The following is a 19,990-nucleotide window of genomic DNA, read 5'->3' as shown; positions in this document are numbered from 1 at the left end:
CTTTATATCAGTCAAGAATGTAGAAGGAAATAATAGTAACAATGGTATATGTAGCGCAATCTGCTAATTCCGCCCCCCACCCCCCACCCCAAATCCATTTCCCAGAGATGCGGTCATATAAAACCGTCTGGCCCATGGGATAGATGTGAAGATGCTATGTGCAACTTCCAGAAATATGCTTAAGACAGGGATAGGTCCTTTGCCAATGACTAGCTGGCAGGAATAGGCACTTGACTGAATGATGAGGGGGCCTTGGGAGCAGAGGCCACACAGAGTGTAGGAATGAGACAGGAGTCTGGGTTCATAACCTGGGAACCCTTACATCAGCTCTGAGAGACATAAAACTGACATTGTTTAAACCATTGTGTTAGTAATTTGCTTGCACAAATGGCTTCTATACTCCTTCCCATCTCCATATGGATGCCACTTTATAGAAAGAATGCCACTTCTCCCATCAAGAGAATTTGCTTCTTGAAATTGGGCTTGAGTGCATTAATTTCTTTGGGTAACAGGTTGTTACAAAATGTATTCCAGTAGACACTGAAAGGTGCTTACACATCAGAGATTTGAACTCAGGTCTCTTGGTACTTGGAACCCTTCTTCCAACATGTTAAAAAAACCCAACCCAGTCACCTGGGGGGACAGGCTACTGTCAGACCATGGGAAGGTCTGGTCATTCCAGTCGAGGACTGGGTTGGTACCTGAGGTCATCCTAGACTCTTGGCCCCAGACAAATCATCCTAGAGGAAAACAACTGCCCAGCTGATCCTTTGACTCACAGGAAATAAACTGTTCCAAGCCATTAAGTTTTGAGATTGTTTTGTTACACACCAAAGACTAACTGATACATACTAATTTTGCGTTTTCTGCAGGCAACCTAATCCCAACAAACACATAACAACATCTTCATGATAACATTATTTAATTTTTGCACAACAGCCAGTAAATGGTAGTTAGTGCTTCCACTTTTATAGAGTCAAATCCATTCTTTCCTATTGCTGGATATCAGTTCATACCATTTTTTGTATCTTCCCCAAATGACTAGAACTTAATTATGTGACACACTAGGAAGAAATTAAAGTCAATAAGGGAAAATTGCTTACTCATCTCACTCGCTCTCAGCAGCAACTAAGTGTATCCCTACTTTGTCCCTATCTACATCAATTTTCTCTTTTCAGATGTTTCAGATGGATACAGTAATCTCTGTGGTGTGCATTTACTGAGACCTGCCATATATTATTCTAAGCTGGGGATTATTCAAGCACATGCATCCCACTCTTGGAAGAAAAAGACTTCCAGTTCTGAACAGGATTCAGTGGTGTTCCAGCCAGCATTTTGGAAAGCTGTTAACAGGTGAAGGTGTCCCCGGGCCCCACACCTTGACATCAGATCTGTGGAGCGGGGAGGCCTTTGAATAAAGGACAAATACTCCATATTTGAAGACAAGCTTCAAAATTCACATTATGCTCAGATACATACTTACATACTAAGTAATAAATTACTGAGGTCAGATTCTGTCCAAAGCACTGGTCTTAATGAGAGTAAAAAAAAAAAAAAGAGAGAAAATACAAGAGAGCTGGGGGCCTGATGGAGGGAAGGGAAGGTTCCTGAGGGACCAGAACAAGCCTAGAAAGGGGAGAGTGGGGACAGTGACAGGCAGACCCCATCTATTTCACCTGGTTGACCAGATATCCAAATAGGCATGAAGAACAATCATGAGACACTTACCTTCACTGATTTCCTTTTCCACCTGTGAAGCATCTGAAATCTCAATCTCTCTGTCCAGGAAGCTGACTTTGCCTTTCCACTCGCCTTCCTTCTCAAGTTTTTTCAGCCTCAGCACGAGAGGACATCTTGTAACAATACCTAGGAAACCACTACTCATCAGGTCTGTACTCTGCTGCTAACAGTCCTATATGGTGGTCTTAGACCAGTGGTTCTTAAATTTGTATATAATCATCTGGGAGGCTCCCAAAACTGCAAACTCCCTGTTCTCACCCTTTGACTCTCTGAGGCGTCCTATCTGGGATGACTCACGAATGTGCATCTAGGATTTACATTTCAGATGGAATTTGACTTGAAATCCCCTACTTTAGATCTCTTGCTTCACCCCAGTGTCTTCCATCAGCCCAGGTGGTACACTGCAGTGGGAAACCCCAGACTTCTGCAAACATTCTCCACCATCCCCCAGAAGACACAAGGAGAAGATAGTCATCTGTAAGCGGAGGACACAGGCCTCCGGAGAAACCAACCCTGGTAATACCTTGATCTTGGGCTTCTAGCCTCCCAAATTTTGAGAAGTAAACTTCTATTGTTTAAGCTCAAGTCTGAGGTCCTCTGTTACTGCAGCCTGAGCTAACCAACACAGAAGGCAAGTGCTTACCACTGCCCCTGGGGAGGGCAACCCCAGACAGGGCCTCCAGCACGGAGCTCTTGCCCGAGCTCTGGTCCCCGATAACGGCGATAGCGGGCAGGGCCAGGTCCTGCTCCACGCCCAGGGCCCGCAGAGAGTCGATGAGGTCAATGCAGGGCCGCACCTTCTCCTCATATTGGCTGTACAGGTTGCCCTTGGACTCCTGGAAGAGGCAGAATGGGAGATCTCTATCATAGCCTGCAGGTCACGTTCCATCAAAGATGGACAACTTCAGTCATCCTAATGTATACAGGTGATTGAAGCTCCCCAATCAAGAGAATGAGGGTAAAACAGAAATAAATATTTGAAGAAATAATAGCTAAAATGTCCTCAAACTTGGTGAAAACCCAAAGATCCCCAAAGCTCAATGAGCCCAGAGCAAAGGAAACATAAAGTAACTGTATCAAGGCACACTATAGTCGAATCGGTCAAAATCAGTGATAATGACAGAATGCCAGCCAGAAAGCGACATGTTATGTACAGAGGAATAAACATGAGATTTATAGCATATTTCTCAGTAGAAACTATGCAAATGAGAAGACAGTGTAGCAACTTTGTTAAAGTACTGAGAAAAATCATCAACCTAAAATTTTCTACTCAGAAAAAAATATCTTTTAAAATGAGAAAGTGAGTAAGGACTTTTCTGGATGCACAAAAATGAATGAATTCGTCACTAGCAGACCTGCACTACAGGAAATGTTTAGGATGCCCTTCAAGCCAAAGGAAAATGATATTGGATGGACATTTTAACCTACACCAAGGAATTTACACCAGAAATGGTGACTACTATACTTTTTTATTACTTAAATGTCTTTAAAATACATTGGCCATTTCAAAAAAAAATAACAATGTAATGTGGGGACTTAAAATACTGATAAAATAAAAACTCATGATGAAAATGGAATGAAGGCTGGGAGGAGAGAAATGGACACACATTATCATAAGGTTCTTATATTATATATGAAATAATATATTAGTGCTTGAAGGTAGACTTGGTAAATTAAAGACATGATATACTCCCTAAAATAGTTTTACTCAATAAACCAACAAAGGAGATAAAATGAAATCATAAAAAACTTGGTTAATTCAAAAGAAAGCAGAAAAAGAGGAAATGAAGAATAAGGCAAATAGAAAACAAATAGCAAAAATGATCTTTCCAAGTGCAATTATATTAACAATCACAGTGAATCTAAATAGTCTAAATACCCCTAGAATAGTCAAATGACTTTGAAAAACAAAAGAGTTGGAGGGTTAACATGACCTGATTTCCATGATTATTATTAAAGCTGTGGTAACCAATTTTCTTTAGGGTTGATTGGTTTGAACTCCTTGCAGTCCAAGGGACTCTCAAGAGTCTTCTCCAGCAACACACTTCGAAAACATCAATTCTTTACCTCCCATTACCCTTCGCAAATTAGTCTTGGCAATTCCTTCTCCTCTCCTCTATCCTGCCCACTTGTCCTTGTATCCACACTAAGCTCAAGCTCTCTCCTCTATTGCAATAGTCTTGAATAAAATCTTCCCCACTATTTTTAAAACAAGTGTTCTGTGTGAGTTTTCTCAATAATGACACTTAAGAAAGATCTGGAGCTTGAATCCCCAGGGAAAGCCTTGTGGTGGCTATCAGTGGCCTATTTGAGCCCTCCTTATGGGTTCTTTTTGTTTTCATTTCTTTATATCACTCATTCCCAAGAGTCTATAAAACATGAACGATAATTAGCCAAAATGCATGTGCCAACCACCTGGATTAAGAAAACACATATTCCCTGTACTTGAGACACTTTGTCCACCCCTCCCCAGGCACCTTCCTCCTAAAACCCCTTTACCTCTAGAGGGTCCCTCTATTTCCAGGTTTATGAAAACTATGTCTTTGCTCTTCATTCGTTTCACCACTCACCCATCTTTCCCTAAAAAATACATGGCTTATGGTGGCCTGGATCTTTATATAAATGGAATAATACAGTATATTTCTTTTGTGACCTGATTCTAGGGGATTCACCATAGTCTATTTATTGTTATTTACTTTTTTTTTTTGGCCATGCCATGTGGCTTCCAGGGGATCTTAGTTCCCCAACCACAGATTGAATCCAACCTATGGCAGTTAAAGTGTTGAGCCCGAACCATAGAGTCACCAGCCACACCATTGTTTTTTAGACACAGCCATCACGATACCTGGAAGTCTAGCTCATTACTTTTCACTGCTGTGTGGAATTCTACTGCATACCACAATCTATGTATGCATTCCACTACTCATGGACACTTGTGTTATTTCTGGTCTTGCTTATAAAAAAGTGCTGTACAAACATGGAAAAATGCATCTCAAACTTCAGCACAAAGAAAAATCTCCTAGAAGGCTTGTAGAAACACAGATGGTAGGTCCCACCCCTGAAATTTCTAGTTCACTAGGTCTGGGGAAGGGTGTGTGAGGGTGATAGTTTGCATTTCAAACTTCCCCAGAGATATTAATGTTGCTTCTCTGGGGATCATACTCTGAGAACCAAGGTCAACACCTAGAAGTAGAATTTCTGGGTCATAAGATACACCTTGTTCAACCTGGCCAGAAAGGCCAAGCTAGATTCACCTGATATGAAGAGTCAACTCACTGGGAAAGATTCTGATGCTGGGAAAGATCGAAGGCTAAAGGAGAAGAGCTTGGCAGACGATGAGATGGTTAGATAGCATCACTGACTCAATGCACATGAATTTAACTCTGGGAGATGGAAGACAGAGGAGCCTGGCATGCTACAATCCATGGGGTTTCAAAGAGTAGGACACAACTTAGCAACTGAGCCCACCAGGCTCCTCCGTCCATGGGATTCTCCAGGCAAGAATACTGGAGTGGGTTGCATTTCCTTCTCTAGAATAACAACAACAACAACATTCAAACATGTGGGTGTGAGCATTATGAGTTCCTACTGCCCTATACCTTGCCAGTTACAGCCAGGCAAGAGACCACAGTTATATCATGGTGCTGGAAAGATGGGTGAATTTCTTATTTTTCTGTGTCCTTTGGTGTAGTTTATAATATTGTTTAAAATATTGTTAACCACTGATGATTAAAATGGAGTCAATTGGAAAGAAGCTGAAGAGCCATTGCTTTAAAACATATGACAGCAATAAACAGAGCTCTTTCTAAGTGCCCAGCCTCTACCTCCTCTCAACAGCTGCACAAAGTAAATGCTCTTATTATTTTCATTTTAGAAATGGAAAACCAGGCTTCTAAAGGGAGGAGTAACCACCCAAGATCTTACAGCTGCAAGTGTCGGTAGTGGAATCAAATTTAGGTTGAACTGATTCCAGAAGCTAAGTTTGATTCCCACCAAAAATATGTCTCATTCCTGGGAGAAAAGATACCACATGGCTTCACTGTCGGAGATATCACAATGACACCTAGGAGGTTTGAGCTTGAGACTGAACTAAGGTGTGGGCACATGATCTCACAGGGCTCCTTGGGCCCAGTGCCTGGGCCCAATTCTTACACCAGCCCATTGGCCTCTTGCCTGGATTTTCCAGACCAAAACTGCACGCCAACCAGGTGGCTGAGATGGTAAAAAATCCTCCTGCAATACAGGAGACGCTGGTTCGACGCCTGGGTTGGGAAGATCTCCTAGAGAAAGGAATGGCTACACACTCCAGTATTCTTGCTTGGAGAATCCTATGGACAGAGGAGCCTGGCAGGTTACAGTACATGGGGTTACAGACGGACATGACTGAGTGACTAACACTTTCACTTTCAGGATCAGCTAAAGCAAAACACTAATGGCATTTGGCTGCAAGAAGGGCCCAAGCAGAATGAGTCACATCTTTGCATCCACATCCAGCCCCTGGAGAGATGAGGAAGAGCACATCCCTGGGCAGCAATGGTATCACTGTTATCAATGGGCAGGCCACAGGTGAACACAGTTCATGTCCATGTGGATAGCGGTTTTCAGGCATCAACTTACCGTTTCATGTTCCCTCACCATATCGTCACTTCCATTTAGACCGGATTCAGGTGAATCAGGTTCTTTGATATCCAAGTCAGAAAGAACCATCTTCTTCCTTTATCAGTTCAGCATAAATCAAGCACATCAGGATTAACACAATTCAGGAGCTGGGTACATTCAATCATGGAACCAAACCCACCATGAGACACACTGAGGCAGAGGGGGAGCTCAGAAAGAAACTACAGGAGAACGCCAAGGAACCAAATGTCAGATGAAGACATGCTCCATCCCAGCTCAGTGATCTTCAGAGACATGCTTCCGGATGCCAAAAGCTTTTTTAAAACTCTGTATTTCCCATCATGATTACAGGGTGAACATCAAAAATTTTTTCACCAGAAAGTTAAACAGCAACAAAGAATGAAATTTCTGCATTTTAAAATTTATGTTTAAAAATAAAATTACTGTAAGACTCTTTCCAATGTAGATGAGGGACTCTAAATATTTGATAATACCCAAACATTTTATATATATATATATATATATATATATATACATATAGCATAGCTTGCATGATCTTAGTTCCCTGACCAGGCCTTGAACTCAGGTCCCAGCAGTGAAAGTGCTGAGTCCTAACCACGGGAATATATGTTAAAAAATTATAATTTTTTTCTGGGACCATAAACTTCTAAATATTAAGACTCATAATATGTAATAATCTTGGATAAAAGTAAATGAAAATATATTTCTCCTAAGACTTGAAATAAATGTTATAAAAAGTATAAAGCACTTACCTCAATATACCTTCCTTTTACTTGACAATGTAGTGCTGATTAGTTGGCAGAAATGCAGAGCTCTCCTCCAACACTGCCTTGGAATCAGGCAAAACATACAAATTAGACTAAAACCCGATGAATACAATCCATGTCAGCGCTCATTGCCATACATCCCATTGCTGAGAATGGTGAAGATGCAGAGGGGATGTGCTTTGAAGGAAGTTCACAGTTCCCTGAGTCCTTTTGTAAACCTTAAATATTTAAATTCTAAGGTTGAAGGATAAAGCAGAGAGACTTGCTGTCAGTGTACTGTATCAACACTTTTTTTTTTTTTTACTCTTCTTGTACATTTTCTAGGGACCCTCCCCCAAGGCCTGTGCAGATTTTGAATCCACACTGAAAGGCCAAGTTGAAAGGGCAAGCTTGTTTTAAAAAAAAAAAAAAGTGTGGGGGAGGGATGGATTCTGTTCGTTGTATAGTGAAAGGTGATTTTGAAAGGTGATCAACTTTAAAGAATACTTATGGAATCTGGTAATTTATTTCTTAACCACCATCCATCCCCCTGCGTTTGGAAAGATTTCGTGTGTCCGGGGGCTCCTAGGCTGGAGCTGGGGCCCTGGGTTAAAGACCACAACCTCCGCTGACCTTACTGTACCCGGCCATGTGGCATCATTGATCCCCAGGGCTACCACTTGATGACCATGGACGTTTTGAGAACAAAAAATCTCTCTCTTTGTTTCATAAAGTGACATTCCCTGAAAACCAAGTCTTGTGAGTTTTGTCTGTACATCTTAAATATCTGTACCTATCTTAGATAGTCTTTGAAAATCAATTTGGATCTCTGGGGCAAAGCTATCTCAGTAATAAAAATCAGTGTTTTACTAACTCGTCACATTCAGCATCTGGCTGCACTTGCCGAACTGAACAGCCCAAATAATTCAGTCCAGGTAATCCTTTAAGAACTTATATTTGCTTTTTCTCATGGAAGTGTTTTGCCTTCCAAAAACTCACTGACATTTAAACTGTTTACGATTGTAATAGAGAGTAACAAATCTGACACCATGTTAGATCTGTGTCATTTACTTTTACCTTTATATTCTATTGTTAGGGGAAGGACACTGACTGAAACCGCCCACCGTGCCAGGCATCCCAGTAACCATTTGCATCAGTTGTTTTATGACAGGAGGTCTTGGTAAGGAACAGGGAACTAAAAAGCCACCACCAACCAGAAGAGTTCAAGAAAAGTCAAAAGGAGACACCACATGTCCAACCACCTCCCGGAATCCTTCTCGCTGGCATCCATCTTGGCCGAAAAAGCTGTGCACCACCAGGGAGGACCCTGAGTCAGAATGATCGGCTAAAGACAACCCAGAAACGAATCCCATCACCATAAAACCCAAGACTGCGAGCCACTTGGCAGAGCTGTTCTCCTGGGTTCCCTTAACCCTCCTGCTCTCCACCGGGTACCCTTTCCCAATAAAATCTCTTGCTTTGTCAGCCCGTGTGTGTCTCCTTGGACGATCCATTTCCGAGTGTTAGATAAGAGCTCAGTTATGGGCCCTGAGTGGTCCCCCTTTCTGCAACACTATTGCTTTCGCCACAAGCTAATCATTAAAGGGATGTTCCCTACAGCTTAGAGTAAGCACAGTGGCCCCCAAGCCAGGATGTAAAACTAAAAGAAGAAGCATCCTGACCCAGCCGCCGGCGAATGACTACAATGAAGAAGAAATCAACACATCCCCTCCTACTTCCCTAAGTCCAACAAAAAACTTGATTTAAAATTTGACTTATTAATTCCGAGAGTGCCACCCCCGGCTGCTCTGCGGGCTGCAGGTCTCAGCAATACCTGGGCTTTCGGCCAGCCCCCAGGACTGTCCTACCTCGCTCCACCCGGAAAACTAACTGCGCCGGCCCCACACCATTGCATCCCGCTGCGCAAGCTGCGGGAAGCAGCTCTGCATCCCCTGGGTGACTTGTACTCCGCGGAGGGCACTTCTGCGCATGCCCCATCTCTATAGGGACGGTCCCCTAGGCAAAACCTGTCCGCGGAGACCCTCCGCTACAACATCCCTGTTTCCAGAGAGACTGGGGAAGATCCCTGGGTCCTTGCGCTTCCAAGGGTACCTCCCCGGCGTAGACTTGTCTGGCTTGCACTCCTTAGCTCCCTCGGAGACCCTTTTTACACGCTCTGCTCCACCTTCCTATTTCTTCAGGCAGAAAATTCGCCAGTGCTTGGAGGACAGGAGGGGCGTCCTGCTGCTTTTGATGCGTCACTCAAGAGCCTCAGCAGCGTGTCGGTGGGAAAGCAGCATCAATAATGCTTTGAACCCAGCCAACACTGTATTACCATCATCATGTCATCATCACTATCGCGTGCTAAGTCGCTGCAGTCATGTCCGACTCTGTGCGACCCCATAGACGGCAGCCCACCAGGCTCCCCTGTCCCTGGGATTCTCCAGGCAAGAACACTGGAGTGGGCTGCCATTTCTTTCTTCAGTGCATGAAGGTGAAAAGTAAAAGTGAAGTCGCTCAGTCGTGTCCGACTCTGTGCGACCCCATAGATGGCAGCCCACCAGGCTCCCCCGTCCCTGGGATTCTCCAGGCAAGAACTCTGGAGTGGGTTGCCATCTCTTTCTCCAGTGCATGAAAGCAAAAAGTGAAAGTGAAGTCGCTCAGTTGTGTCCGACTCTTCGAGACCCCGTGGACTACAGCCTACCAGGCTCCTCCGTCCATGGGATTTTCCAGGCAGGAGTACTGGAGTGGGGTGCCATCGCCTTCTCCTAGTCTGCGCAATACCGGCATCCCAGAGCGCTCAACTCCCAGCCAAACGCCCAAATGCCCCTACCCGCGGAGGGTGCCCAGACCCAGGAGAGCTACACTTACCCGTCCCCAGCGCAGTGACCGGCGGGCTCCCGGCGCTGGCCCTCCTCGGCTTTATGCAGCGCTAGCGCCGCCCCCAGCTCGCTGCCCCCAGCTCGCTGCCCCCGCCTCCCCGTCCCTCATCTCCCACCCAGCCTCTGGGAAACGAAACTCGTAGAGTTTTCAGGGCTGCTGAATCGGAAAGGAAACCGAAACCCAAATCGAACGGGTAGCGCACTTGCGCACCGGCGCCTCCCGAGGTCGCTGCGCCCAGCACCCTCAGCTGTATCCTCCCAGAAGCACTCTAGGTGCGCCCCGCACCAACAGCATCCCTAGGAGCTTGCGGGAAATGCAGATTCTCGGCCCGCACCCAGACCTGCTGCCCCAGAAACTCGGGAGCAGGACCCAGCTACCCGAGCTTTATCCGGCCCTTCTGAAGTTTCTGGCAGTTTGAGAACCTCTGCTCAAGCAGCCCCGAGTCATCCAAAGCCGAAGGTAGCTTGGAACCTAGCTAACCTTAACCTTTGGTTGTTTGAACAGATGCATTGATAACTGGGTATCAAACTTCTGCTGTAGGTTCACTGGGAACATTCCAGCGCCCGTAGGGATTCTCAAGCATGCTAGGGAGCTACCCCCTTAGCCCCCTCCTCACCCAGACCTACATCAGGCTCCTTTCTCAATTCTCCTTATCCTCTTCAAGCACCGCCCCCTCCACCCACCTTTAAATCTCTTGACCACTCTGCATGTCCTGTGAGATCTTGGTTTCTTGACCAGGGATCTGACCTGTGCCCCCTGAATTGGAAGCAAAGGGTTCCCTGGACCACCAGGGAAGTCCCAAGCCCTCCCTGAAGTTTAGCTCATTTGATTTCTTCAGGATGGAAATGAGTAGAAAGTGGGGGACCAAGGTCAAATAGACCCAAAGATGAGCCCTCCAGGAGGGCTTTGGGGATGAGGAGTAAAATTTCATTTTGAAAAGCCCACCTCCATCCTCCTTGGCTCAGCTAAGAAGCCTGGACAACAAGTATCCTCCCCACAAAGACTCCTGTGGTTATAGAGGGTCACCTGCCCCCTACACAAAGACCCAGAACTGCCCCTTTTCCAAGTGCTGGGCTACAATGTCGACTTTAAAAAAAAAACTACACACCTAAAAAAATTGAGAATTATATTTTACTTGGTGGACTTGCTGAGGACTTACCCTGGAAGACAGCCTCTCAGATTGCTCTTAGGGACGGCAGCAAACAGGTCAGAGAGGAGCCAGAACATATAGGAGTTTTTGCAACAAAATCCAGGTAGTGAAAATATTAACAAAGTTATTGTTACTTAAAGAAAAACCAGACATCCCAAGTTCATGAATTCAGCACTTATTCTATGCATGGGAAGATGCAAGAGTCTGGGCTCCTTGAAATTATTCCTTTGATGTGCACCTTGGCTGTCTAGGGCCAGCATCCTGCTTTTCCTCATCCTGAATCCCTGAAGGACGTACAGTCACAGGTCAAAAAATGCAGTGGCTGCTGGCGTGATGGCTGCAATATCTTTTGTCTACTGATATGGCTGGTGACATTCTTCAGCCACATCGGGAAAACTTGGATGGAACCAATTTCAATGTGGTGGCACCCAAAAGAAGGGGAGGAGGCCACACAGAGCAGCTTCCTGGCCTGAAGTCTGGCATGTTCTATGGGGCCCTCTGCTGGGGTCTAATGGGAGAATACAGGCTTCCCCAGCAATTATCAAGGAACCCTTGCACGGCTGCTTACCCATCCAGGCCTTGTTACTTCCTAGTTACAAATGAGAAATGGGATATTTCCGGCCATATCAGTAAACAAGGATGTCACAGTCACCAGCCATTGCAGCCACAGCTGACGGTGAACTGGTGAGCCCTAAAGAAACTCAGGAAGGAGAATACTTGCCATCTAGCAGCCATCATGGTACTCTCTTCCAAAAACACTAGAGAGGATGCTACACATGGACATCACCAGATGGTCGATACTGAAATCAGATTGATTATATTCTTTGCAGCCAAAGATGAGGAAGTCAGCAAAAACAAGACCAGGAGCTGACTGTGGCTCAGATCATGAACTCCTTATTGCCAAATTCAGACTTAAAATGAAGAAAGTAGGGAAAACCACTAGGCCATTCCGGTATGACCTACATCAACCCCCTTACAATTATACAGTAGAAGTGACAAGTAAACTCAAAGGATTAAATCTGATAGACAGTGCCTGAAGAACTATGGATAGAGGTTCGTACCATTGTACAAGAGGCAGTGATCAAAACCATCCCCCCAAAAAAGAAATCTAAAAAGGCAAAATGGTTGTCTGAGGAGGCCTTACAAATAGCTGAGAAAATAAAAGAAGTGAAAGGCAAAGGAGAAAAGGAAAGATAAACCCATCTGAATGCAGAGTTCCAAAGAATAGCAAGGAGAGATAAGAAAGCCTTCCTCAGTGATCAATGCAAAGAAATAAGGAAAACAACAGAATGAGAAAGACTAGAGATCTCTTCAAGAAAATTAGAGATACCAAGGGAACGTTTCTTGCAAAAATGGGAACAATAAAGGGCAGAAACGGTATGGACCTAACAGAAGCAAAAGGTATTAAGAAGAGGTGGCAAGAATATACAGAAGAACTATACAAAAAAGATCTTAATACCTGAAAAACCACTATGGTGTGATCACTCACCTAGAGCCAGACATCTTGGAGTGTGAAGTCAAGTGGGCCTTAAGAAGCACCACTACAAACAAAGCTAGTAGAGATGATGGAATTCCAGCTGAGCTATTTCAAATACAAAAAGAAGATGCTGTTAAAATGCTGCACTCAATATGTCAGCAAATTTGGAAAACTCAGCAGTGCCCACAGGACTGAAAAAGGCTAGTTTTCATTCCAATCCCCAAAAACGGCAATGCCAAAGAATGTTCAAGTTCAGTTCAGTTCAGTTGCTCAGTCGTGTTTGACTCTTTGCGACCCCATGGACTGCAGCACACCAGGCCTTCCTGTCCATCACCAACTCCCAGAATTTATTCAAACTCATGTCCATTGAGTTGGTGATGCCATCCAACCATCTCATCCTGTCATCCCTTTCTCCTCTTGCCTTCAATCTTTCCAAGCATCAGGGTCTTTTCCAATGAGTCAGTTCATCATACCAGGTAGCCAAAGTATTGGAGTTTCAGCTTCAGCATGAGTCTTTCCAATGAATATTCAGGATTGATTTCCTTTAAGATGGACTATTTGGATCTCCTTGTAGTCCAAGGGACTCTCAAGAGTCTTCTCCAGAACCAGAGTTCAAAAGCATCAATTCTTTGGTGCTCAGCTTTCTTTATGGTACAGCTCTCACATCCATACATGACTACTGGAAAAACCAAAAACCATAGCTTGGACTAGGCACATACAAAGAAAAGTCGCTAAATTCCTTAACTTGGGATATCTTATTTTCTGTAATTTATAAAAAAAAAAGTTGGCATTCAAACTACCTGCCCATTGTTGCAAAACATCTATATAACCTGGCTTCTCCCCAGCCCCCTTCTTCTCAGAGCAGTTTTCTCAGGGTCACTTGAGATGCTGTCTCCTGGGCTTGCAGTCCTAAAAGTTTCTGCTGAATAACAGATATCTCCAAACTTTTAGGTTGCATGTATTTTTTCAGCTGATACAAAGAAGAGTGAAGACTTAAATCTGAGGCATGATCCTACTTCTTCAAACCACAGGAGGTTCTCCCCTTGACTCCTGTATAGAAATGAACTCAGGAAGAGCCACTGGCAAAAGTGAAAATTGGCCAGGGCAAAAGTCACTGCCTGGGGCAGAACTAGGAACAGGTGAGTGAGGTGCCTGGAGTTCAGTGTTTAAAGAATCACTCACTGTCAGTAGGTCAAATGTATCCTTAACATTGGTGCCCAGATGCTTCACACTCTTCCCCTTCTTGCCTCCTGGTCTGGGATTTTGGTACATGCTGCATCTATATGCACCTTAGAAGGTAGTTCCCTAAAGAGCCCAGGGGCTTGTTTGGGATGTAATTTAATAATAAGACAATAATAGCTTGTATGCTCTAGGCCAGAGTATGTGGGTGCCACCTTGAGAAAATAACTCACTTCAGAACCACCCTGTGAGGGGAGTAAGATCATCACAGTCATGTTACATATGAGGAGACAGGCCAACAAGTTAGGTTACTCTTGGGCCCCTTGACTAGGAAGTGAAGGAGCTTAGACTGCAATCAAGATTTTTATTCTTAAGCCTGGGTTCCCTAGCATCTTTTCTCCATGCTAAAGCTGACAAGATGAGGCTCTTAGGAGGTTCACAGCCTTTTGCCTGAATTGTGAACTATTCTTCCCCTACTAGAAAGACACTATATTCTACCAGGTAAGTGTCAAACTCATAGCCCTTGAGAGTTGCCCTCCAGGCTCAGCACCCAACTCACCACCCACCACCCCTGATCCCACTTCTGCTGACCTAACTGTCATCCTGGGCTCCCAGAGACATTCTCCTTTCTGGCCAAGCCCCAGCTGTGTGTTTCCTGTCTCTGCAGCTACCCTGGACAGCTCCTTCTAAGCCTGGGTCTCACCTCTTCCAGCCTGGCTTGCACCTCTTCTAAGCCTGGGTCGCACCTCTTCCACCTCTCCCCTTCCGTGGGCCTAATTAGCTCAAGCAAAGATTCTTTGCATTTCAGATGGATGTTCTGAATAGTGCAGATATGGCCACCTCCTCAGTGAGGCTGTCAGCTTGATAAAGGTCTATCAAGCTTGGATGCTCCAGTGCCTAACTACCTACCAACAGTGAGTGCTTAGTAATCATGTGTGTGCTTAGTCACTCAGTCGGGTCCCACTCTTTGCGACCTCATGGACTGTAGCCTGCCAGGCTCCTCTGTCCGTGGGGATTTTCCAGGCAAGAATACTAGAGTGGGTTGCCATGTCCTTCTCCAGGGGCTCTTCCCCACCCAGGGACTGAACCCATGTCTCTTATGTTTTCTGCATTGGCAGGCGGGTTCTTTACCACTCACACCACCTGGGAAGCCCCCTACCCTCTTCTTACTGTTTCCTAACATCATTAAAGTATCTGGCGAAAACAGCATCCACAGGAAAGCATTTGTCACTGTTCAGCTGCTCAGTCGTGCCCTACTCTTTGCAACCCATGGACTGCAGCATGCCAGGCTTCCCTCTCCTTCACCATCTCCCAGAGTTTGCTCAAACTCATGTCCATTGAGTCGATGATGCCATCCAACCATCTCATCCTCTGTCTCCCCCTTCTCCTCCTGCTGTCAATCTTTCCCAACATCAGGGTCTTTTCCAGGAAAGCATATCAGAGGCTAAAAAAAATCACACTGACTCCAGAACCCCTCCTGCCTGTGCAGTCCTGGGTGCTCAGGGCTCTGTAGGTCTCTTTGGCCCTTGTCCAGCCCTCTCATCGGCTGCTGGCCTGGCTTTGCAGAGGAGAGGTGCACTGGTGTTAATGGGAAACCAGGCTGAGCAGTCTTTTATGCATTACTCCTTACTTGTAACTGGTGCATTTCCTCAGATACCTGTGGGAAGCGAACAGACCGCCGCGCCCTACTGCAGGGATGGGAGAGGGTAGAGGCATTCCAACCTGCTCAGCTTGGCATGCCCAGCCTCACCTGGCTCCACCTCCATTGTCTGAATGTAATGCCTCCTCGCTGCACAAGAACTTCCAATTCAGGGCTCTCATCTTCCACCTGGGCTTCTCCTCAGAAGTCAGCCAGCCTCCGTCCTTCTCCAGGCCTAATAGACTTGCTCTCTGGGAGCCCCCCGCCCCAGCTCCCGGCTTCCCGGGACGATGGCTTCATCGCACAGTCTTGGTCTTTTTTTGAACGCCCTGTCTGCTACCAGGCCATCAACAGGGCGGACAAGTCGGTGGTGTTTGTTGCTATCCTTGTGATCCAGCACAGTTCCTGACACACAGCATTTCAATAAATGTTTCTAGAATGAAAGAATGAGTGAGTGAAGAGTCGGAGGACCGGCTCTGCTCCTGCAGAATGGTCTGCATGACCACTCCGGAGGTTACATGACCTCCGGAGAGTTCCCCTAAGCCTTTCAGTTTCTGATCTCCGGTTTCCCAGTCTATCAAGTTGGGTTTCGCTTTCTTTTTCTCCGATTCAGAGAGAGGAAGTCCTACTGGCCCCACCCCGGAGTCCAGGGACCCGGAGAGGAGGGGGCGGTGCGCGGGGTGGGGGGCGGAGCCTCAGGACAGAGAAGGACTCGCCCGAGGTGGAGGGGGTGGGGTTAGGGGCCCGCCCCCCGCCCCCCGCCCCGCCGGATCATTTCGCAGCCCGGCTGTCTCCTGCGCGGCGCGTTGTGGCCGCGCTGCTGCTGGGGCCTTGCATCCAGCCCGGTCGCAGTTCTTCCGGAGCGCGGGGTTGCGCGGGGCTCCGGGGGGCCTGGCAACCGACCCACCAGGACCATGCTGCCCTCTCTGACGCTGGTCAGGGCCCTGTCAGTGCCCCCTGGAGACTGTCTGGTGTCACTGCCGCGTTCTCTCTTCTGTGCGCGACATACATCCGTGCTTCTCAAGGGAAGGTCCCACGGTCGGCTTCACCGTGGAGCTTATTAGAAACGCAGGCTCTGTCTCTCTGGTGGAGCTGAGTCGGTGGCCCTGGGACGAGGCTTGGTGGTGGTGTTAGTCGCCCAGTTGGACTCTTTGCAACCGCAGGGACTGTAGCCCACCAGACATCTTTGTCCATGGGACTTCCCAGGCAAAAGTACTGGAGAGGGTTGTCATTTCTTCCTCCAGGAGATCTTCCTGACCCAGGAATGGAATGCCCAGGGATCAAACTCGCATCTCCTGTCAGATCTCCTGTATTACAGACAGATTCTTTACTGTTGAGCTACTGGATGGAGAAGCTCTCATGTGGCCCAATGTGGAATCGCTGGGGACGGTTGGTGGCCATTCCAAAATCATTTTTTCCTGGATAAGGGCCAGCTGTCTAGCTGGCATTCGTCGTGATCACTTGGTGAAGGTTTGATATTCCAATGGAGGAGGTAACAGTGCATGTTCCCTGCCTTCTGGAGTACTCTCCCCAGGGGAATGGAAATTGGGCCATCCAGGCTGTTCTTTATACCAAATTCCTGCAAATTCTAACTCAGTTCCTCCTCTGCCTGCAACTGAGTTCCATGCTTTATGGAATAAAGTTGAATTTCTGTGCTAAAATTGCCGCCTCTTGGTTATGGAGCATCTGTGGAGTGACCACAACAGGCGTTGGGCTAACTTGTCTACACACATGATCTGGAAGATTGCAAAAATAAATCAAATGGGTAATGGAGCCCAGAGAAACGGACTTGATCTGGGGTGGCCTTGGCCTGCAGCGGCTTGCAGCAGGGTTGGCTTCCCTAGCCAGAGAGTGAGGTCAGGCCCCGGCAGTGAGAGCACCGAATCCTAGCCGTTAGACCACTGGGGCCAGTGGCTGGTGATAAGGCCCCGGCCCATTGGCTGTGTAGAAATAAATTTCCAGAAAGAGTGAACCAAGTGAAGTGTTTATTAGGAACAAAAAAGAGTAGGTGTGAATAGACACACACAGGTGGGCTCAGAGTCACGCCTTTACGGTAGTTTGAATTACTTACACGGGGCATTTCTTCCAGGCTTCCTCTGGCCAATCATCTTGCTTTACCTGATTCTGAGGCTGTATCTGGTATAGCTCAGGATCCTCCCATGTGTGCACACATCTCTTAGCCAAGTCGGATTCCAGCTAAGAGGCCCCCAGGTAGGTTGACATCACTACCTGTAAGGAGGGTGCCAACTCCCTCCGTTTTTGACCACCCCACCCCCCAAGGAGCCTTCCTGTGCATGTGCAGTCAGGAAGGTCGCCTTGACCTTGAGGATGAGAAATATGTGGTCTTTGTCTCTTATCTGGACAGGACTCTTGCCAATGCCATTACTATTAATCTTAATTGTCTGTCTAGAGGCAAAGCCAGCTATTTACCTTGTTCCTGTTATTATTTCTATCTGAAAGTTATTTCTGTCTGTAAATGTCTAACCTATTGTTGTTCAGTTGCTAAGTCATGTCTGACTCTTTGCGACCCCGTGGACTGAAGCGCACTAGGCTTCCCTGTCCTTCACCATCTCCCAGAGTTTGTTCAAACTCATGTCCACTGAGTTGGTGATGCCATCCAACCATCTCATCCTCATCATCCCCTTCTCCTCCTGCCTTCAAGCTTTCCTAGCATCAGGGTCTTTTCCAATGAGTCGGCTTTTCACATTGGGCGGTCAGGGTATTGGAACTTCATCTTCAAATGTCTGACCTGGAACCCAATCTATCTCCTGCCTCAAGTGCAGCTGACTGGCCCATAGCTGGACTGAAACTTCAGGAAAGACCCTGGGCCAGAGGCACCAGTCTGAGGCTCATATGAATTCCTGAGCCAAGAAATGATGAGGAAATTTCAGGGCTAAAATTTGGAATAATTTGTTATGTAAAAATATAACTGTTATACCATGTCACTATGCATGACAAAGGGGGCATTTTAGGACCTCAAGGAGTAGAAACAAGATGGACAATCCACATTTTTTATCCCACCTGTAGATACCCTCTTGTGGATAATCCTTTGTCTTATAGCTACTAAGTCCAAGCTTGCTATGCTCACTACACGACAGACCAATAATTTGGAAGATGAGGTGTTGAGGCAAGTGAGAGAGTTAAAGCTTAGGCAGGTTGATAGAGAGTCCAAGGCCCCTTAAGGAGGAGCAGGCAAACATTCTTTTTTTTTTTTTCACATTGTTTTGCCTTAGTCAATGGGCCCTTTAAGCAACAATACATCTTGCTCAAGGACATACTTTTCTTAAAGCTCTGCATTGCAACAATATATCTTGTTTGAAAATTGTTTTTTTCTTTAAGGCCAGAGTTAATGATATATCACAATATATCTTCCTGGTTGAAAATGCTTTTCTTAGGCTCCACGTTAATGATTATATTTGTAACAAATCTTGCCTTGGAGTCTGTTTTCCCATATCACTGCTTTCTCACTTGAAAACACAGTGCCCAGGAGCCCATTCTCCTTGGATAATCTTATGCTGATACTATCTAAGATATATGTTGTGGGAAAGAGGTCTGGCAAAAGTTTTGCAACCTTGAAGTATTCTTTTACCTATTCTTAGTAGTCAACTGAAAAATGTATAAAGCTCCACTTAACCTCAAAAAGAGGGGTACTCTTTCTACCTCTTTCTGATGTCTATGTCAAAAGCTTTCTCTATCCTTTCACTTTAATAAAATATATGCTGCATGAAGCTCTGAGTGACTGAGACTGTGTCTTTGGTCCCGGAGTGAAATTTTCTCCTTTAGAGACCACGAGCTTGGCACCATTCACCATAAGCTATCACAAAGAATAGTGACTTTATCAAAGAGTTAGCCATCCAAGAAGATGGTGAAGAGCCTGAGCTACTCCATCTTGTAAAAGAACTCCATTTTGCAAAGGTACCGGGCAAACAGACTTAGACTTTGGTTATTGCCTAAACTTGCCCCACTGTGCATGAGTCAATCAGCCCTTAGGTTAAACCTCCTGACTTTAAGTTCAAGAATTTGTGATTTACCTTGGAAGTAATGATTTACCTTGAAAGTAATGATCTACCATGGAAGTAAACAAAAAATCAGAAATCCACACAGAACCCTATAGAAGAGGATAACCAATCAGTAGTCCTTCAGCCCGAACACCCCCATTGTTACCCTTTCACCTGAATATTCCCTATATAAGCAGTGTAACCCAAAACTCAGGGCTCCTCTCCTTAGCTGCTGCGTCAGTAATGGTGGGAGCCCCAGCTCGAGCTTGGTAATAAAAACTCTCTTGCTTTTGCATCGGGTACCGGCTCCTGGGTGGTCATTGGGAGATTTCGTGACTTGGGCATAACAATGGTGAACTAGAGTTCTAGAGTACCATCTTACCAGGGTCTGGATGCTAATTTCTTTTATAGAACAGAGACGGGGAGGAGGTGAAGCAGTGAAATAAAAAGGCCACAAGTCTTACAAAACATCTCCTGGTTTCACAGTCTTGGGGAGGAGTTGTGTTAATTTATTCTTTCCTGCAGCCATTCAGAGGTGGG

The 19,990-nt window shown here is 45.8% G+C and overlaps 1 protein-coding gene across 9 annotated transcripts in view; it reads right to left on the bottom strand.

The window, feature by feature from the left end:
* The window catches only part of MX1 (MX dynamin like GTPase 1), a 35,749-nt gene extending 19,454 nt beyond the window's left edge, over positions 1-16,295 (bottom strand). The window contains exons 1-7 of one of the 9 annotated variants that reach the window (XM_069581383.1): positions 15,564-16,047; positions 13,108-13,313; positions 12,647-12,739; positions 7,131-7,207; positions 6,358-6,454; positions 2,384-2,576; positions 1,729-1,866 (exon numbers count right to left, since the gene is read on the bottom strand). In XM_069581383.1, coding sequence (XP_069437484.1) covers positions 1,729-1,866; positions 2,384-2,576; positions 6,358-6,447 — 421 coding nt within the window. In that variant the 5' untranslated portion in view covers positions 6,448-6,454; positions 7,131-7,207; positions 12,647-12,739; positions 13,108-13,313; positions 15,564-16,047. Of the gene's footprint in view, positions 1-1,728; positions 1,867-2,383; positions 2,577-6,357; positions 6,455-7,130; positions 7,208-9,991; positions 10,253-12,646; positions 13,314-15,563 lie in introns of those variants that run through there. The other 8 variants (XM_069581339.1, XM_069581393.1, XM_069581366.1 and 5 more) reach the window with 8 other exon arrangements.
* Between the last annotated feature and the right edge of the window lie 3,695 nt (positions 16,296-19,990).

Source organism: Ovis canadensis, chromosome 1 (assembly GCF_042477335.2).
Source record: "Ovis canadensis isolate MfBH-ARS-UI-01 breed Bighorn chromosome 1, ARS-UI_OviCan_v2, whole genome shotgun sequence".
NCBI lineage: Eukaryota > Metazoa > Chordata > Mammalia > Artiodactyla > Bovidae > Ovis > Ovis canadensis.
Note: the sequence above shows the minus strand (reverse complement) of the source record. Positions and strands in the feature narration are given on the sequence as shown.